Genomic DNA, 23003 nt, shown 5'->3' on the forward strand with positions numbered 1-23003 from the left:
CACTGCACTGTTATACATGATCACACTAACACACACTGCACTGTTATACATGATCACACTGTAACACACTGCACTGTTATACATGATCACACTGTAACACACTGCACTGTTATACATGATCACACTAACACACACTGCACTGTTATACATGATCACACTGTAACACACACTGCACTGTTATACATGATCACACTGTAACACACACTGCACTGTTATACATGATCACACTGTAACACACTGCACTGTTATACATGATCACACTGTGACACACACTGCACTGTTATACATGATCACACTGTAACACACACTGCACTGTTATACATGATCACACTGTAACACACTGCACTGTTATACATGATCACACTAACACACACTGCACTGTTATACATGATCACACTGTAACACACTGCACTGTTATACATGATCACACTGTAACACACTGCACTGTTATACATGATCACACTAACACACACTGCACTGTTATACATGATCACACTAACACACAGTGCACTGTTATACATGATCACACTGTAACACACACTGCACTGTTATACATGATCACACTGTAACACACACTGCACTGTTATACATGATCACACTGTAACACACTGCACTGTTATACATGATCACACTAACACACACTGCACTGTTATACATGATCACACTAACACACACTGCACTGTTATACATGATCACACTAACACACACTGCACTGTTATACATGATCACACTGTAACACACACTGCACTGTTATACATGATCACACTGTAACACACACTGCACTGTTATACATGATCACACTGTAACACACACTGCACTGTTATACATGATCACACTGTGACACACACTGCACTGTTATACATGATCACACTGTAACACACACTGCACTGTTATACATGATCACACTGTAACACACTGCACTGTTATACATGATCACACTGTAACACACTGCACTGTTATACATGATCACACTGTAACACACTGCACTGTTATACATGATCACACTAACACACACTGCACTGATATACATGATCACACTGTAACACACTGCACTGTTATACATGATCACACTGTAACACACTGCACTGTTATACATGATCACACTGTAACACACACTGCACTGTTATACATGATCACACTGTAACACACACTGCACTGTTATACATGATCACACTGTGACACACACTGCACTGTTATACATGATCACACTGTAACACACACTGCACTGTTATACATGATCACACTGTGACACACACTGCACTGTTATACATGATCACACTGTAACACACACTGCACTGTTATACATGATCACACTAACACACACTGCACTGTTATACATGATCACACTGTAACACACTGCACTGTTATACATGATCACACTAACACACTGCACAGTTATACATGATCACACTGTAACACACACTGCACTGTTATACATGATCACACTAACACACTGCACAGTTATACATGATCACACTGTAACACACACTGCACTGTTATACATGATCACACTGTAACACACACTGCACAGTTATACATGATCACACTGTAACACACACTGCACTGTTATACATGATCACACTGTAACACACACTGCACTGTTATACATGATCACACTGTAACACACTGCACTGTTATACATGATCACACTGTAACACACACTGCACTGTTATACATGATCACACTGTAACACACTGCACTGTTATACATGATCACACTAACACACACTGCACTGTTATACATGATCACACTGTAACACACACTGCACTGTTATACATGATCACACTGTGACACACACTGCACTGTTATACATGATCACACTGTAACACACACTGCACTGTTATACATGATCACACTGTAACACACACTGCACTGTAATACATGATCACACTAACACACACTGCACTGTTATACATGATCACACTAACACACTGCACTGTTATACATGATCACACTAACACACACTGCACTGTTATACATGATCACACTGTAACACACACTGCACTGTTATACATGATCACACTGTGACACACACTGCACTGTTATACATGATCACACTGTAACACACACTGCACTGTTATACATGATCACACTGTAACACACACTGCACTGTTATACATGATCACACTGTAACACACTGCACTGTTATACATGATCACACTGTGACACACACTGCACTGTTATACATGATCACACTGTAACACACACTGCACTGTTATACATGATCACACTGTAACACACACTGCACTGTTATACATGATCACACTGTAACACACACTGCACTGTTATACATGATCACACTGTGACACACACTGCACTGTTATACATGATCACACTGTAACACACACTGCACTGTTATACATGATCACACTGTAACACACTGCACTGTTATACATGATCACACTAACACACACTGCACTGTTATACATGATCACACTGTAACACACACTGCACTGTTATACATGATCACACTAACACACTGCACAGTTATACATGATCACACTGTAACACACACTGCACTGTTATACATGATCACACTGTAACACACTGCACTGTTATACATGATCACACTAACACACACTGCACTGTTATACATGATCACACTGTAACACACACTGCACTGTTATACATGATCACACTAACACACTGCACAGTTATACATGATCACACTGTAACACACACTGCACTGTTATACATGATCACACTGTAACACACACTGCACTGTTATACATGATCACACTGTAACACACTGCACTGTTATACATGATCACACTAACACACACTGCACTGTTATACATGATCACACTGTGACACACACTGCACTGTTATACATGATCACACTAACACACACTGCACTGTTATACATGATCACACTGTAACACACACTGCACTGTTATACATGATCACACTGTGACACACACTGCACTGTTATACATGATCACACTGTAACACACTGCACTGTTATACATGATCACACTAACACACACTGCACTGTTATACATGATCACACTGTAACACACACTGCACTGTTATACATGATCACACTGTAACACACACTGCACTGTTATACATGATCACACTGTAACACACTGCACTGTTATACATGATCACACTAACACACACTGCACTGTTATACATGATCACACTGTAACACACACTGCACTGTTATACATGATCACACTAACACACACTGCACTGTTATACATGATCACACTGTAACACACACTGCACTGTTATACATGATCACACTGTAACACACACTGCACTGTTATACATGATCACACTGTAACACACACTGCACTGTTATACATGATCACACTGTAACACACACTGCACTGTTATACATGATCACACTGTAACACACACTGCACTGTTATACATGATCACACTGTAACACACACTGCACTGTTATACATGATCACACTGTAACACACACTGCACTGTTATACATGATCACACTGTAACACACACTGCACTGTTATACATGATCACACTGTAACACACACTGCACTGTTATACATGATCACACTGTAACACACACTGCACTGTTATACATGATCACACTGTAACACACACTGCACTGTTATACATGATCACACTGTGACACACACTGCACTGTTATACATGATCACACTGTAACACACACTGCACTGTTATACATGATCACACTGTAACACACACTGCACTGTTATACATGATCACACTGTAACACACACTGCACTGTTATACATGATCACACTGTAACACACACTGCACTGTTATACATGATCACACTGTAACACACACTGCACTGTTATACATGATCACACTGTAACACACACTGCACTGTTATACATGATCACACTAACACACACTGCACTGTTATACATGATCACACTGTAACACACACTGCACTGTTATACATGATCACACTGTAACACACACTGCACTGTTATACATGATCACACTGTAACACACACTGCACTGTTATACATGATCACACTGTAACACACACTGCACTGTTATACATGATCACACTGTAACACACACTGCACTGTTATACATGATCACACTGTAACACACACTGCACTGTTATACATGATCACACTGTAACACACACTGCACTGTTATACATGATCACACTGTAACACACACTGCACTGTTATACATGATCACACTGTAACACACACTGCACTGTTATACATGATCACACTGTAACACACACTGCACTGTTATACATGATCACACTGTAACACACACTGCACTGTTATACATGATCACACTGTAACACACACTGCACTGTTATACATGATCACACTGTAACACACACTGCACTGTTATACATGATCACACTGTAACACACTGCACTGTTATACATGATCACACTGTAACACACTGCACTGTTATACATGATCACACTGTAATATACTGTGCCATGTCTACTGTGTATACTCTATAATAATGTATCATATGTCATTACCATACTGTTTATCCAAGTATATGTTTAGATTGCAATTTAGACTGTACAGGCTGATTACAGACTATATATAGAAGTATTTAAATTTGTACATTACATATTCTACTGCAATGTCTGGAGCTGTACTCAAGAATTTCACTCACTTCTACATGTGTGGATGGTGATGTGACAATAAAGTGATTTGATCTGATCTGAGTTAAAACTACAGACAGCTGTTTACAGACACCAAACTCCTGAAATATCACCTGTGTGCTGTTTATTTTGTGGGCATGTACTCCAATAATACAGCATAAATATTTTAGTTTGTAGTGTTTCAATTAGAACTCCATCACCATATCATACAAAAATAATAATAAACATAATTTATTTAGAGTAAGCGCTCTGTGTGCTGCCATTGTCCAGTATAAAGTCCACTATGATTAACTCATGTTAATAATAAGAATATGAACAATAAAATAATTACAACACAGGACAGCTGTTCTAACTGTTAGATAAGCTTTATTTCAACTCCACTGATCAAAATGTTTGCTTACAGTTGCCTTTTAGTCCTACTGCCAACACGATTTTTCCATTTTCAGACAGTTCACATTTATCTATGACAAGAAGCAAGATATGCCACAAATGATCTAAAAGCACACCATCAGACTGAGCTTTGTCCAGCAACTTCCATGTACATTAGTGTCTTAAAAATCAATTTTAGCCACAGCAGTATGTCAGAGCTTGAGATGCATTTCCTCAAAACACCTGGAATCAGTTATAAATGTTGCCTGCACAGACAAAACAAGGACATTTTAAGACACATTGAGGCCATTTCTGTCAAAAATGAACACACTTAAATTAATACACTAGCCTTCAAAATAAGGGATGTACAAAACAGAAAAGAAATATATAAAAGGTGGACACTTTATAGCCTTGCTAAGGCCATAATATATATAGTGGGGTCCAAATGCCATTTTTTTATTTAATACATTAATTTGTTTTACAGATTATATTATTTGACAACAACTTGAAGTCAAATCTTTGAAATTTATGCTTTCTGAGTTTCTAGCATTTAGCATGTTGCCTTTTTTGCTTTAAATGAGTGTGTGCATGTGAGCTGCATGGACACCACAAGTTTATGCAAAACCTTACAAGTCATTTTAGATCAAATGCATCAGTGTGTCACTTGAACACATGCTTCAGTAAAAAAGATCAGACATGAGGAAAATCTGACCTTTAAATAGACACCTAGAAAGAGTACAGAATCTTAAATTAACTACTGTTTACTTTCTATATTTTAAATAGGAAAAAATGCAGTTGAAGAAAAATCCCAGATTATTCATGTGGTCACAGAATTTGTTGTTTTACCCGAGTTGGTTTCTTCAAGTCTTTTGTTTTGCGGTGATTGAATGAATCTGACATTTGACAAATTCAGACTTTCAGCATGTGAAATGTTAAAAAAAACCTGTGAGGGTGGACTAATGTAAATTTTGAGAAATTTGCAAAATTAAGAGATGACTAGAGCACAAGCCTCCATTCAAGAATATTGAGGATTAATATTATTATAATTATTATATATATTATAAAATTGTTGTCTAGATACTTGTCATGAAAACCAGTCGGGAGTTTGTGAGAATGATGTCTAATGTCACGCGCTTTGGTGCCTTTTTGTAACATTGCTAATGAATAAATGGCATATTTTATACGCCAATCGCGTTAGCAGCTAATCGCTAATGCTAATCGCTAGCTTGATCTGTGCCATTACTAAGCCTGTGATTGGTACAAATAATTGATAAGTGGTATTGGAAAAATAATTGGTTGTGAATTAAAATGAATTAACCACAACTTATTGGAAGCCGTACGAGATATTGGGCTACTTTTCTTGCCGAAAGCCCGGTGAGTGTATAGCATGTTCAACTTTAGCTCGTAGCTGTGGCTAATATGCTAACAAGAAATGACACCACACTTGATATTGTTGTCTAGATACTTGTCATGAAAACCAGTCGGGAGTTTGTGAGAATGATGTCTAATGTCACGCGCTTTGGTGCCTTTTTGTAACATTGCTAATGAATAAATGACATATTCTATGCGCCAATCGCGTTAGCTCTAGCAGCTAATGCTAATCGCTAATGCCAATCGCTAGCTTGGTCCTGCTGACTGAAACTTTCTGTTGGTGTTGACTTGTTAGTTCAGTTATTATCTTGATGTGTGGTTTGCGGGCATTCCAGTTTCGGGGTGCAGCTAAATATATTTTTTTCTTCTTCTTTTTTACTTTTGGGTACTGATGGACGGACAAGCAGAGAGTCGAGCTGCTTCTTCTTCTTCTTGTTTAATGGTGAATAACTCCTTAGGATCATTATCGCCACCTACTGTACTGGATGTGAAGTAAGTTGACATAGGTGATGAGTCTGAAATTTGAGAAGGGGATATTTTGGTGGATGTTCCGTTTTCCTTCCAATCTATGGCGCACTCAGTTCACATGCTCATGCTAGCGCTGCGTGTTTAGCTCCTCTAACACTCACAATTAGCTCTTCATGCCCCAGATTAGGTAGAATACTCCCATCCACACATATTATCATCTAGATCCTAAACCTGAGTCATAAATATATACTGTATTTAATCAGTGCTCTGTATACCTGTTCACGTTGTCTTTCCCCACTTCACTCTCATGGTGGAAGTGAGACTCAGATGGTGTCTTCATGCTTCTGATTCACTGAAGACTCCTGGTTTATGTCATCTGTAGTGGGCAGGGCAGGGGTCCTTGATCTCCACGATTGAGAACCCTGTGCTAAAATCAGGATGTGAACAAAACATTTCCTCTAAGGTACATAGTCTCAAGGTCAGCTTGCAAACCTAAAAGCCATACAGATGTCAGTGAAGGTAGTCACAGTAAGCTCCCTGTTTTACAGTTGTTCATGTTAAACAGCATTTTCTCAGGTTCTCCCAATGCATGTCGCACTACTCTGTGGTTGTTGTTGTTTTGTTAAATCTGGTATTTACTTTATTTCATGTTGTGTAAATTCAGGACCAAGTGCATTTTGGAAGAACTGACTGTTCATGAGTGTGTGCATATAATAAAAAATCTCCTTCCTTTTATTCTTGTGCTGGGTGAAGTTGCATTTCAAAATGCATAATTACACAATTCATATTTTACCTGTAATGCATAGGAAATGCCTAGTTCCTGACCAGAAAATGGGAGTAAATGTAACTTTCAAATGTGACTAGTACATTTAGAAAAACAAAGTAGGGTCCACTCAAAGTTAAGTAATATGGAAGCTTTAAAAAAAATTAGGTTTAAGTTTCAATAAAAAATACACTTTTAAAACTCTCAAAGTTAAGTAGAGCAAACCCAAAACAATGACTAAGGAAATGCAGAAATTTAGAGCAAGAAGTATTTCTTACATATAGAAAATTAAGTAATAAATACAAAGACTAGTCTTACTTGAACTACATAATTATTTTTATTAGGTAGATCAGGCTGAATATTTTTATCAGAGCAGACTGGTTAAAAAATAATTTAAAAAATAATAGTAATAATAATATAGTCACCTTTAGAAAATGTGGATTCAAACACATTTCTTATTCTTCTTTAAGCAGAAGCGTTCCTTCCGCCCATGGCTACAGGGGTGGCGGTTGACCACGGGGCCTTAAGCCGAGACCATTCAAGGTCAGTGACCTGCCGCGAGCCAAGGCCGAGCTCCCTCCTTCCTTGGGAATGGTTAGATGTCTCCTGTAGAGCTGGTGAAGTGGAAGGCGTGTTAGTCGCACGGCAGACCATTTGTAGTGCCCGTGCCAGGCTTCCTCCTTGTCTGGCCGAATGACTCGGTCATCTTCTTACCACACACGCGTAACCCCACCGGCGCCCTCAGGTAGCGTGGGATTTGAGTGGTGTAAGGCTCCCATGCCTTCTGTCTATGCCCTTAAGGAAAAAGCTCTACCGCTTTCTGAAGAAGTTTGCCTCGCCGGTCTGGACGTGGTGCGCAGTCGTGCCGACAAAAACCTGATCACTCACACATACAGGAGAGGCCTGGTAGAGGTGCCGAAATAGCTCAGTTGGGAGAGCGTTAGACTGAAGATCTAAAGGTCCCTGGTTCAATCCCGGGTTTCGGCAGCTGGAGGCAGTGTAGTCAACTAGCGCAGTTCTGCAACTTATGCCTCAGACTTGAAAACAGCAAAACATGGAAATGGTGCAGGATAAAGGTCTGAAAGCCCCCTGGTCCGAGACGAGAGCAAAAAAACTAGTATGCTACAGAACTCTTAGGTTCTCGTTGAATGCTTAGCCTGCCCCCTTCAGTTTACATGACCGCATGCCTCAATACCTGCATACAAATCATTGGCAAGGTAGCCTCCTAGCCTGCATGCCATTAGAAAACCCCTGCTTTTGACAAGGCTCCTTGGAAGCGTTGACACCTGACGAGGTGGCCGAGAGGTTAAGGCGATGGACTGCTAATCCTTTGTGCTCTGCATGTGTGGGTTCCAGTCCCACCCTTGTTGTGCGTCTGCTTCCCATTTACCGCTATGTGCCACACAGCAGCAACTGAATGCTCCCCCAGACAGTCGTGCAGCGTGAAAACAACAGTGATCCGACTACTTTGAAAATCGTGCAGTGTGAACTCGGCATAAGTGTTCCACAACCTTGGGCTGCATTCCCATGCTGGTTGGACACACATGCTGTAAGTTCATATGAACAAGCCACTTCAACAGGAGGTGGAGGATATGGACCGCCAATCCACATTTCAACTCTTTGGAGGCGTGGGTTCAAATCCCACCGCTGCCAGGGTGGCCTTTTGTTCTAAATATTCTCCTAGTGCATGTTCCCGCTCAGTGCTTAATTAGTAAATCAATAATTTCCGGAACAAAACTAGCAGTCTCTCGCCGCTGTGACAAAACGGTGGTAGCACAATTATAAAGATTATAAAGATTCGTTGCTGAATGGTCTCATGTATTATCCTGTTCCATATCCATGCCAATCATGAATTTAAAAAAATAAATTCTCTCTCTCTCTCTCTCTCTCTCTCTCTCTCTCTCTATATATATATATATATATATATATATATATATATATATATATATATATATAATGAGTAAAACCATCATGGCTTCTCTATTGTTAGCAAAACATCTTGAGGCACCTCATCCTCCGCAACACACCATTCTCATACGCCGCAACCATTTAAGGGCAGTTGTGGTAAAGAGAACTTTAAGTATCTCTTATGAATTTAATATTAATTTCAAATTTCCTAAATGTTGATATTTTGCTTCATGATTTGTTTCATTGTAGACAATCAGCAAGTGTGAAAAAAAGCTTTAGCAAAGGTTAGGGTGACAAATTTCAGGGAAAAATTCTACAGAAACCCAGAACTGCTGGAGGAGTACAGAAGAGGGAGGTTAGGAGAGAGAGAGAGAGGTTAGGTTTGGAGATGTTACAGCAGGTGTAATTAGCAATAAACACCCTACAGTGTTAGGAAATGTACATGAGAGTACACACACACACACACACACAACCCTTTAGCCACTACTATAACAGGACTTTGGTGCTGGACTGAGTGGACTGTTCATACTGGGGGAAATTCCCGCCACACTAAGGCATGGAGGTCGTGTGATTCTTAAAGTGACAGCAGCCTAATAAATTTGCTGCACAATTTTGTTATAATTTAGTAATTTAATTACATAATAAATAAACAGTTATTTGTTCTTCTGTTAGTAATTTGTTTGTTTTTTTTATTTTCTTTTTTACTTTACTTTTCAATTCATTTCAAAGACTAAAATTAAGCTCTACCCCACCCCACAACTTCAGGCCCAGTATAGAACACACACACACACACACACACTCACACACACACACACACACAGAGTAAGCATCAAGTCTATACTATATGATGATGTATACATAAAATGTTTTTCCCCATGTTATGAGACTAATTTAATGTAATGCTTTCTTTCCGCTTCCAGGAATCAAAAACGAAAACAAACTGGAAAAATAAAGAAAACTGAAGAGCTGACTAAGAAGCAACATGAAAAGAAAAAAAGACAGTGGTCAGTTATTTTTTAGTGCCATGGTAAAATGCTTCATGTTTTTTAGGTAAACGTTGAAATGTTGTCCTGTTTATTCCTGTTTTAATGTTTTTCTTACACAAGGTATAAGAAAAAGTATACAAGGCTCAGTATAAATCTCAGACTAGTATACTTATTATCATTACCGAAATAATTAACCTCATTACTGAAACCTATATATCATTACTGAAACTCATGATTATTAGATGTTAATTTAATTAATAGAGATATAGTACTTTGATTTTAAATGCATGTGCAGAATCTTAAAATGATGTTCTCTCAGGTTTGTCACGTCATTCTGAAAAAATGTCAGGTTTCTTCAAAATATAAAGAAAAAATGTTTGTAAATTGTGGACGGTGTTGCGGTAATGAGAGAAATCAGTCAAAATTTAAAAAACTGTTAAATTAAAAATAAATATTATTTCAGAACTTGAAGTAACTGTGCATGACTATTAATAATCCATTTTTAAAACTGTGAAAATGTATTTGCTTTTCTATCAGTGTTAATGTTTTCACAGTGTTGCAGTAATGAGATTTTTTAGGACTTATTTTGGAAATTATGTTCAAAAAGGTGTTAAATGGTAAGTAAAAGTTTTTAAATTAATGTTCACAAACACTCCAGACTTTGTTGCTAATGTCTAAAAAAAAAAAGTTAATTTAAGCATTTTTAAAATTTTCATGTTTGAAATTTTTAAAACCAAGATTTCGTGAGAATCACCCAGATATGTGTGTAAATGTTTGTAGAGGAAGTGCTGGAGTATGCTGTAAAAACATCGATTTTAAAGTACTATCCGCTGTCGTCTGCACTCTGCATGCTAATCTTTGTTTTAAAATTGTTCTTCTGATGTCTGAAGGTCCAGAGAGTGCTGAGGGTAAACCCATGGGCTTGGAATCGAAGTACAAGTGGGTTTTTAGAACAGAATGCACTCTTTATATGAGGTGTCTGCTAAGACCTATATTTTGTAAAGGTGTATGATGTATTCTGTGTGTGTGTGTGTGTGTGTGTATGATGTATTCTGTGTGTGTGTGTTTTAGGCACCTGTTGGAGCTGTTAAGGAGGACAGCGGTTCACGGTGAGAGTAACTCTTTGCATATCATCGGTCCATGTGGATCTGTTAAAACCATGGTACGAAGCTGTCTGTGTGCTACTTCTATTAGGTTAGGATACACACATGTACTTTACACTAAGCTGTTGTGTGTGTGTGTGTATGTGTGTGTGTGTGTGTGTGTGTGTGTAGCTGCTACGTTGTGCTCTGAGAGAGCTGCTGGACTTGCAGGAGGTGAAGATGAATGTCCTGCAGGTTCACCTGAGCAGTGAGTGTTGTGTAAAAGAGCGTGTGTTTAAAAGAGGCTGCTGGTTTAAGTCACGGCTCCGTTCATGGCCGCGTGTCTCGTGCAGGTCTGCTGCAGATGGACGACCGGATCGTTCTGAGAGAGATCACACGCCAGCTTCAACTGGAGAACGTCGTAGGAGACAAAGTGTTGGTGAGTGTGTTCCAGTATTCCTGGAATTCTCGAGTCGTGTATACAGCTGGGACGTTACAGGAGCGGCAACATCACATGATTCAAAAGAAGTGAATGTGAGAGAAACTTGGGAGTGATATTACTGTAACTGATAACCCAGTCTGTCTGTCTGTGCACCTGTCTGTCTGTCTGTCTGTCTACCTACCTACCTACCTGTCTTTCTTCCTGTCTGTCAGCCTGCCTGCCTACCTACCTGTCTGTCTGTCTTCTTGCCTGCCTGTCTGTCTGTCTTCTTGCCTGCCTGTCTTTCTTCCTGTCTGTCTTCCTGCCTGCCTACCTGTTTGTCTGTCTGTCTTCCTGTCTGCCTGTCCGTGCACCTGCCTGTCTGTCTTTCTGTCTGTCTTCCTGCCTGCCTTCCTGTCTGTCTGCCTGCCTGTCTTCCTGTCTGTCTGCCTGTCTGCCTACCTGTCTGTCTATCTTCCTGCCTGTCTTCCTGTCTGTCTGCCTGTCTGCCTACCTGTCTGTCTATCTTCCTGCCTGTCTGTCTGTCTGCCATTACCTGTTTGCCTGTCTTCCTGCCTGTCTTCCTTCCTTTCTTTCTTCCTGCCTGTCTGCCTTCTTGCCTGCCTGTCTTCCTGCCTGCCTACCTGCCTGTCTGTCTTCTTCCCTGCCTGCCTGTCTGTGCACCTGTCTGTCTGCCTGCCTACCTACCTACCTGTTTGTCTGTCTTCTTGCCTGCCTGCCTGTCTGTGCACCTGTCTGTCTGCCTGCCTGCCTGCCTGCCTACCTGTCTGTCTGTCTGTCTGTCTTCCTTCTTGGCTGTCTTCCTTTCTGTCTGTCTTCCTGCCTGCCTACCTGTTTGTCTGTCTGTCTTCCTGTCTGCCTGTCTGTGCACCTGCCTGTCTAACTGTTTTTCTGTCTGTCTTCCTGCCTGCCTGCCTGTCTGTCTGCCCACCTGTCTGTCTATCTTCCCTCCTGTCTGCCTTCTTGCCTGCCTGTCTTCCTGTTTGCCTACCTGTCTGTCTGTCTGTCTTCCTACCTGTCTGCCTGTCTGTCTGACTACCTGGCTGTCTGTATGCCTACCTATCTGTCTGTTTCTCTGTTTGTCTGCCTGCCTACCTCTCTGCCTACCTGCCTGCCCACATGCCTGCCTATCTGACTGCCCGTCTATCTGCCTGTCTACATGTCTGTCTTCCTCCCTGTCTGTCTGTCTGCAGGTGATAAAAGCAGCAGTCAGCCAGTGTTCTTCATCCTGGAAGAGTTTGATCTGTTTGCTCATCATAAGAACCAGACGCTGCTGTACAACCTGCTGGATGTTTCTCAGTCTGCTCAGGCTCCTGTAGCTGTGGTGGGACTCACCTGCAGACTAGTATGTACACACACACACACACACACACACACTTAATATACCTGTCACCAAAAAACGCTGCATGTTTATAAAATCTCTGTATTTTTTTCCTGTTTGTTTATTCCAGGACGTTCTTGAGCTCTTGGAAAAGTGTGAGAAGTCTCGTTTTTCCCACAGACAGAGTCACCTGTTGAGTTCTCTGACTTTCCGTCAGTATCGAGACGCCTTTCGGTCCGAGCTCACGCTGCAGGATGACTTCCCCGACAGCAAGTTCTCTCAAGAGTGGAACCTCTGCGTCTCGGTACGACACACCGCATCACGAACCTGAACTGAAGTGTTACACTGCTCACATGTGAACATACACACTGCTGGAGGAAGCTCACGTGTTTTCCTCGATTGTACATAGCACGTGTTCTCTCTCCTCGTCTTCCTCACCACTGATGATAATGATGATGATGAGGGAGTAATTATAATGATCCAATTCTAACCATGACAACCATGATTTGACCAAGCATGACCAATTAGAGTAAAATAAAAATATCTAAAGGCTTAATATATATATATATATATATATATACAGGTGCAAAGTTGATTTATTTCAGTAATTCAATTCAACAAGTGAAACTGCTGTATTATATAGAGCCATTACACACAGACTGATATATCTCAAGTGTTTATTTCTTTTAATTTGGACGATTATGGCTTACAGCTAATGAAAACCCAAACTTCAGTATCTCAGAAAATTTAAATATTGTGAAAAAGTTCAATATTGGAGACTCATGGTGTCGCACTCTAATCAGCTAATTAACTTAAAATACCTGCAAAGGTTTCCTGAGCCTTTAAATGTCTCTCAGTCTGGTCCAGTAGGCTACACAGTCATGGGGAAGACTGCTGACTTGACAGACATCCAGAAGACGGTCATTGAGACCCTGCACATGGAGGGTAAGACACAAAAGGTCATTGCTGAAGAAGCTGGATGTTCACAGAGTGCTGTGTCCAAGCACGTTAATAAAATTTTAATGGAAAGAAAGTGTGATAGAAAAGGTGCAGAAACAACAGGGATAACCGCAGCCTTGAGAGGATTGTGAAACGAAGCCCCTTCAAGAATCTGGGGGAGATTCACAAGGAGTGGACTGCAGCTGGAGTCAGTCGCATTCCTTGTGTCAAGCCAGTCCTGAACCAGAGACGATATCAGAGGTGTCTTACCTGGGCTAAGGACAAAAAGGACTGGACTGTTGCTCTGTGGGCCAAAGTCCTCTTTTCAGATGAAAATAAATTTTCCATTTCATTTGGAAATCAAGATCCCAGACTTTGAAGGAAGAGAGGAGAGGCAAAAAATCCAAAGTTGCTTGAGGTCCAGTGTAAAGTTTGGGGAGTGGTTTGGGGAGCCGTATCATCTGCTGGTGTTGGTCCACTGTGTTTTATCAGGTCCACAGTCATCTACCAGGAGGTTTTAGAGCACTTCATGCTTCATTCTGCTGACCAGCTTTATGGAGATGCTGATTTCATTTTCCAGCAGGACTTGGCACCTGCCCACACTGCCAAAAGTACTAATATCTGGTTTAAGGACCATGGTGTCCATGTGCTTGATTGGCCAGCAAACCCTGTGAAATCCCATAGAAATCCCATAGAGAATCAATGGGGTACTGTGAAGAGGAAGATGCGAGACACCAGACCCAACAACGCAGAAGAGCTGAAGGACGCTATCAGAGCAACCTGGGCTTCCATAACACCTCAGCAGTGCCACAGACTGACCGTCTCCATGCCACGCCGCATTGCTGCAGTAATTCATGCAAAGGGAACTCCGACCAAGTATTGAGTGCTGTACATGTTCATACTTTTCAGTAGTCCAACATTTCTGTGTTGAAAATCATTTTTTTAATTAGCTTTTTATTGGTGTAATATTCTAGTTTTCTGAATTTTGGGTTTTCATTAGATGCAAGCCATAATCATCAAAATTAAAAAAAATTAAACACTTAAAATATATAAAAAATATATCAGTCTGTGTGTAATGAATCTATATAATATAGAGTTTCACTTGTTGAATTGAATTACTGAAATAAAGCAACTTTTCGATGATATTCTAATTTATTCAGATACACCTGTGTATATATGGTGGGGGGGACAAAATCTCTGCTGCCCTCTAGTGGACAACTCTGAACATAACCATGACGACCACGATTTGACCAAGCAGGAGTAAAATAAAAATATATAAAGGCTAAAAATATACATTATAGAAATATAACATACATATAATAATAAAAATGCTTTTTATTACAAAAGTACAGCTTTTGTATAAATATATAATCACTGCCCGATGCCTGTGGGTCATTATACACAGAATCGAACTGAGCAATTATTTTCTTTACCCGTGTCACGAAAACTGAAGGACATCATAGTATGGGTTTTTAAACTGTGGTCAGCCCTGAATAGGGGACAATGTCATTTATTTGTTGCTGCTGTTTCTTCTTCTTCTGGTGTCCTTATCCATGAGAGACAGAGAGAGAGAAAGAGAGAGACTTTGACTTTTACAATCCTTTTATTTACACATAAGTCACATAATATGTGCTAAAATCAGGGTGACTCAGTAATTCAATAAATACATTTTAAAATATTTCAATAAATTAAGTTAAGACACATCAGTGAATGGTGGATTTAGTTTAGCTCTGGTGCAAAGCAGGGTTTCTCTTCTGCTACAGAGCACAGAGCATTAGCATGACACCACACTGTCTCAAACATCTTCACATCATTCATCTTTCTGTAGAAATTAAAATCAATTAAAATTCTTGATTTAACAAGTCTGAGGAAAATTCTCTTTGCATCAGTCTGTGTTTTGTGCAAACACAGGTATATCGCCATTTTTGCCTGACCAAATATAAAATTGATCAACTGGCATTTGAAACTGTTCCTCCTGACGTACTTAAAACATACTGAGAGAGAGACAGAGAAAAAGATCTTTATGTGGTGGGTATGAGAACCCTGATTTGGCTGATGTGATAATTATAGCATCATTACAAATAATACAGTCTATCTGTGTAAACTGTGTGTGACGGATAAAAAGTGCAGCTTTGTTCCAGAGCTACAGTATCCTATAGTAATGTTGTAAATGCTTGATTCTGATTGGTCAGATTCATTCGTTAATAAAAAGGGTGTGGCTGGTGATATGTTGAAGCTTTTCATGAGGAAATGTGTAATATATTTGGAAGGAGTCTCCAGTTTTAGTGTTTTTCTAATAAGGTTTGTTTGTATTATTTTCAGTAACAGGATATGTTTTAGATTTTGGTCTAAAACTTTAAGAGCAAAAAATCAAGAGTTTGGTGAGATCATGATCCTTTATAACTGGAATAATGTGGATAATTTGCTTCGGTGATGTTCCACGATATTGGATGCAACTCAACAACAAAAGATGTTCATTAATTAGTAAAAAATTCTACACCAATTACCCATAACATCATGACCACCTGCCTAATATTGTTTTGGTCATCCTTTTGCTGCCAAAACAGCCCTGACCTGTCAAGGCATGGACTCTACTAGATCCCTGAAGGTGTGCTGTGGTATCTGGCACCAAGATGTTAGCAGCAGATCCTTTAAAGGAGAAGTTCACTTCCAGAACAAAAATCTACTGATAATTTCCTCACCCCCTGGTCATCCAAGATGTTCATGTCTTTCTTTCTTCATTAAAGAAATGATGTTTTTTTAAGAAAACATTTCAGATTTTTCTCCATATAGTGACCTTCAATGGTGTCCTGGAGTTTGACCTTCCAAAATGCAGTTTAAATGCAGCTTGAAAGAGTAGTGTTTACGTTAGGTTAATATCTATGCATTGAAAATATAGTCAGTGAATGTTTTTTGGGGATTAATTGCAGCTCAGCCTCTTTCCTGTCCAGGCCTATACAGTGTTTCTATATTAATATTAAAAGCCATTTTGAATTGGATTCATTATTGGGGTTTGGAACTTAACTGTTTAATGTTAACTGCTTACATGATGTCATGAGGTCATGTGACCAACTGGCATCATGTAGAATTCTGAATTCTGTTCTGAACATCACCTGATGACGTACATAGCAACCATCCTCAGACCACCTTTAGCTATCGACAGAGAAACAGTGCCCCTTGTGTAGCAGCGATTTTACACCATTTAGCAGTATTTTACAGCATTTAGCAGCGGTTTCACTGAGTTTAGCAGTATTTTACAGCGTTTAGCAGCATTTCACCACTTTTAACTGTTTTATACAATGGCTGCACTGTTTGTGAAAGATCTTCACCCTGAAGTATCAGAGGTGATACTTTCTAATAGATTTAGACCTGCAGGACACGTCCAATCTGTCCACATTTGCAGGGACAGGAAGACCGGCTCTCCTCTCAGATACGCGTACGTCAACTTTCGCTATCGAGATGACGGTAAAACAAACCTTTTCTTTTTTCTACACTGTTTCTTACCTGTTTTTGCAGCAGATTTAAGGCTACATGTGTAACTTCTGTAGTATTTTATAGTTTTACTATATGGATATGGTCATGTTTTAAATGGTACTAAAAAGATATGAAAAGATATTTGGATGAGTTATATATAGACTATAATAGACTTTAATTAAAAATGAATGGTTTATTTCTGTTCCCTCAGCTGAGAGAGCCATTGACATGTTCAGTTTTGAAATCCTCCTGGGGAGACCCATGCGTGTCATGTGGTCTAACTGGGAACCCACCGCCAAGCCCATCAAGGGAGGGAACATATTCATCAGGAACCTTGATTGGTCCATTGACTGCACCTCCCTGTTTGACACTTTCTCTGTGTTCGGGAGGATCGTGTCATGCAAGGTTCGAGCTTTGAGCTGTTATATATGAATATATATATCTGAATAGCTGAATATCTGTGTTTCATGATTAGTGTGTTGTTGTGTGTTGACACGCTGTGTTTCTCCTGCAGGTTGTGGAATCAAAAGGTTATGGGTACGTTCAGTACGAGTCAGCGGAGGCGGCGGAACGGCTGAACGGAAAACTCCCGAACGACCGCCAAGTGTAAGTCACATGTAAATTAGTGTCTTTTTACCAGCCAGGGTTCAAATGTCAGGATTTTTTAAACTTTTTTAAACATTCCTTTTTAAACTAATTGCATTGAACTCTTTATATTGTCGAAACAGAGATTTGTTTGGTCTTATGAGGGTATTTCAGTCAACATCTGGTGGTAATTTTGCTGTCGAGGACATAACTTTTAACAGCAGGGTTTAGATTCTAAGTGCAGCTTCTCTGTTGTGTTACAGCACCATCGAGTACTTCAGGTCTTGGGAGGAGCCCAAGGTGGAGGCGCGCAGGGCCGAGGAGCCCAAGGTGGAGGCACACAAGGCTGAGGAGCCCAAGGTCGAGGCACGCAAATTTATCAAGAAGATTGACCACACCATCCACAGAAAGTGCCTGCGTAGAGCCCCACCATTACTGTACAATGTACCACCAAAACTGCGCCAACCAGTGCTGCCTCCCTGGTTCAAAAGGAGCACCCTTGAGACACCTTGCACAAAGGACACTGTCCAAAGCACCAAGGCATCTGCCTCAGAGGACATCAGCCAGATTGTCTACACTGCTGCCTCACAGATGGTCCAAGCCACTGGATCCCCTGCCCCAGTAAACAATGTGGAAGCTGTTGAAACTGCTGGCCCAGAGAACTCTGAGGAATCTGTTGAGACAGCTGCCTCAGAGGGACCTGTGGAAGCAGTGAAGACAGTGGCCTCAGATGACAGGGTGGAAGCAGTAGAAGCAACTGCACCAGTGGAAGCTACTGAGACAGCTGCCCCAGAGGAAACTCTGGAAGCTGTCTCAGAAATCAGAGTTCCGGCTCCACTTCAGGTCCAAAACACAACAAAAAGCACACACACACACAATACTTAATATTACATGCTAAAGATAGTGTATGAAGGATTATGGTACTAATCTAATTGTGTGATTATTATATTGTGTAGTAATATTATTATTATTATTATTATTATTATTATTATTATTATTAATAATAATAATAATAATAATAATATCCTGTGTTCCCAGGATGTACCTAAATTTCCACCACCCCAGAAGAGGCTGACGATCTATATGTTAGAGTCAGCAGATTTAGATGACCAGATCACGATGGCCTGTGAATTTCACACACACACACACACACACACAGACACACACACACACACACACATCCGGCTCGTATACACTCCTGCTCTCCAGCTTAGCATTTTATTCCACTTTTATCATCACATGTTCACTGAAAACATCTACAAACTCCTGCTTTCAACTGCATTTGTTTTTAGTACTTGATATCAGTTCATAGAGAGTCTGAGCCCCACCACCCATGCTACCTGATCAGATGCCTCTGTTTCTGTTCTCTCTCGCTCTTTCACACACCTCACACACTTTCTCTCTCTCTTTGCAGATGATTACTTGCTTCCACTGGTAGCAGAAATCCACCCTGCTGATGCAAAACAAATCACTCTGATGCTTGTGCAAGGAGAAAACAATTTCAAGATCATGAACATGATTAGTGATCCCGAGCACTTGCAAGCCAAGGTAAGTGTACACACACACACACACACACAGTCAAGAAATATACATTCAAGCAACATGGCAAGTGTTTCATATCAGATTCGTAAATATCTTTAACATGTTAGCTTTGGTCATTTGGAAAACAAAGCCCCACCCACTACTCCCTCAGTCCTCATGTGTGTGTGTGTGTGTGTGTGTGTGTGTGTGTGTACGTTTGTAGGTGGATAAAATGGACACCTTACTGCGGGCAAGAGAAACTGGTGTCAAGCTGGTGAGGATCTTTAATTAAAATTTCTGATATTGATTCATATTTAAATGGATCATTACAAAGGCGGACAGACAGACAGATACTAGTGAGTATAGATGGTGACATAATGAAGTTAGTGCCTCCACAGGAGCAGTCTGACACTTTCACGGTTGGCAAAAGGCAAGCTGTCAAGAACAAAGACAACAAATCACCTAAATTTATTGTAACTGCAGGTATAAATGAACTGCAACACTCAGGGTTTCATAAATTTGGGGCAGAAGTGTAATGCCTACCTCAGGAACGAAGTTCTTCATTAGGCAGGGAGGCAACATGGGCTGGCAGAGTTTCTGAGGAATATAAAACTGCATCCTCTGCATTCTCTGACAAGCAAGGAAACCATGACCTCATTCACGGAGCCGAACCCCCTAGAGCGGCCGTTCTCTATCATCACCTTTATGTTTTTGATTATTCCAAACTGCACAAAGAACAAGCGCGGACCCTCATAACCCAGGTTCTCATCCACGTTCTTAACGTAGAGATTCAGACCCTGGAGCAGAAGAGGCAGAGTTAGCATTCCTTTTGTGTGTGTGTGTACACATGTGTTTACCTGCTCAGTCTTCTGACTGAGCCCAGTCTGCCTCTCTACACTTGTCTGCCCTTATCCCACATCCAGCTTCTTGTGCACCTCTGCCTCACGATGATTGAAGGATTTGAAGTGCTCTATGGTGCTGTAACACAACAAATGTTGCTCTTAGAGTCTTTATCTAAACCCTGCTGTTAGAATGACATCTTTGCCAGCAAAATTACACCAGGAATTTGACTGAAACACTCTCATAAAATCAAACAGAACCCTCTGTTTCAACAGTATATGGAGTTCAATAGACATCAAATGCAATTAGTTAAAGCACAAAAAAACCTGACACTTTAACTCTGGCTGGTAAAAACATACAATTTTACACATGGCTTACACTTTGCAGTTGTTTAACAGTTTTTCATTTAGCTGCTTGATGGCCATCTCCGCTGCCTCCACCTACTCATCCTGGGTGTCGTCCAGCACAGTGCCATGCGTGTGTCCATCTAGTGAGATAAAAATCACTGAAAAGAAGTTGGACTACTGGTCGGAAGGTTGTGAGTTCAAATCCCAGGTCCATGAAGCTGCTACTCATGAACCCCTGAGCAAGGCCCTTAACCCTCAATTTCTCAGTTGTCTAAAATGAGATAAAATGTTGCTCTGGATAAGGGCATCTGCCAAATGCCAGAAATGTAAATGAAAATATCTGAAACCTCCCTCTTCTCTCCTCACAATAATCTCGTGTCACAATATTCAAAACTCATGTCACTAAGACCTATCGTAAACATCCATCCATCCATTTTCTAAACCTGCTTTATTCTTAATTGGGGTCACGGGGATCTGCTGGAGCCTATCTTAGCACACATTGAAAGGCAGGGGTAGACCCTGGACAGGTCACCAGTCCATCGCAGGGCCACATATAGACAGACAACCACACACACTCACACCTACTGTATGAGGATTTAAGAATTACCTAATTACTCCTATTTAGAATTACCAGTCAGCCTATTGTACATGTGATTAGACTGTCATTGGTCTAGGAGTATGATTCTCGCTTCATTGCGAGAGGTCCCAGGCTCAGATCCCAGATGAGCCCCCAATTTCATGTTACACCCCGTCTAGGGAAAAGGCGAAACAAGAAAGAGTCGATGACACAGGACAGTGTGGAAAAAAGGCATTAAAGTGGCATTTTAATGAAAACCTAGGGGTTTAGAGTACTACGGGGGAGTGTAGCTTCGGAAGCCGGCAAGGCCAAAATAACAAACAAAAACCCACAACCGTCCAGGATCTAAATACCCTGCTTCACAAAACAAAAATAAATATAAAAGACAAGTTCCTTCCCTAACTCCCTATCCAAAACAATCAATGAAGGATCCAATAAAGAAAATGGCATAAGTCTCCCTACATCCCCAAAATCCCTTGTAGAACTATGTACAGTATTAAGAACAATTTTACAACAGGGAAATCCAGAGTCAAGGCCTGAAAACAGGCAGCAGGCCGTACTATAAAGAGTTGAGCTAATCACATTAGCAAACAGTCGGTTCCTTACCCTCAAACATTCAAACAAACACACGCTGTCTTAGCATATACCTAGATAGCTATTAGACAAGGCAGGGCAAATACAGAAAGCCAGCACAGGACAGAGCAAACACAGCAAGTGAGCACAAGGCTGAAGACAGGAAGTGATGAAGGAGACTTCTTATAGGTTGCATGGACACTGGGGGAACCAATTAGGCTTCTTCCTAGACAGAAGACACAAACAACTTCCCAAACAAAAGAAAACACAGAAGTAATACCAAACAGGACATTATTGGGAGGAAACCAGAGTAAACCCACACAAGCACAGGGAGAACATGCAAACTCCACACAGAATGACCCCTGGATCTTCTTGTAGTGAGAAAACAGTGCTAACCACTAGGCCACCGTACTGCCCCCAGTGTAATTTTAAAAACTTTTTTTAGTGTTTTTTTTACTTTAATTTGAGACTTGAGTACATTTTGGATGGATTCCTCTTTTAGTAAAGATTTTCACATTGACTATAATTTTTAAAGTCTACTTTAAATTATAGTTTTTTAAACTTTTTTTTTTTAACTATACTTTTTTTAAAAAATACGTTCTGACCACATCCTACATATTCCTCAGACTTTACCACTGTATCTGCTGATGCTGATTGGACACTGCAAGGCTCCCAGGCTGAGACCCGCCCAAAGTGACATCATCACCCAGGGTCACGTTTGGCACATGTGTCTGCTGTTGAGACATGGTGCCATTATGCAGGTGCAGCCTGTAGATCTCCCAGTGCTACTGTAAATACACAAAGAACATCAACTGTCAAAATACACTCGTTGTGTGTAGTACCCTATAC

At 40.4% G+C, this 23003-nt stretch overlaps 1 protein-coding gene and 1 non-coding gene across 2 annotated transcripts; both read left to right on the plus strand.

The window, feature by feature from the left end:
• The first annotated feature begins 8473 nt into the window (after positions 1-8473).
• On the plus strand, positions 8474-8546 carry trnaf-gaa (transfer RNA phenylalanine (anticodon GAA)). The gene has a single exon. It is a non-coding gene; the product is annotated as a tRNA-Phe (tRNA).
• A 2148-nt stretch (positions 8547-10694) lies between these two features.
• On the plus strand, positions 10695-13822 carry LOC131349725 (origin recognition complex subunit 4-like). Its single transcript, XM_058385299.1, has 6 exons — positions 10695-11392; positions 11525-11615; positions 11728-11803; positions 11889-11989; positions 13137-13322; positions 13429-13822. Exons 1-6 carry the CDS (start codon positions 11214-11216, stop codon positions 13627-13629), a joined length of 834 nt encoding a protein of 277 aa, XP_058241282.1. The 5' UTR covers positions 10695-11213; the 3' UTR covers positions 13630-13822.
• Positions 13823-23003: the final 9181 nt, after the last annotated feature.

The sequence above is a fragment of the Hemibagrus wyckioides genome, unplaced genomic scaffold (genome assembly GCF_019097595.1).
Source record: "Hemibagrus wyckioides isolate EC202008001 unplaced genomic scaffold, SWU_Hwy_1.0 Contig10, whole genome shotgun sequence".
Lineage (NCBI taxonomy): Eukaryota > Metazoa > Chordata > Actinopteri > Siluriformes > Bagridae > Hemibagrus > Hemibagrus wyckioides.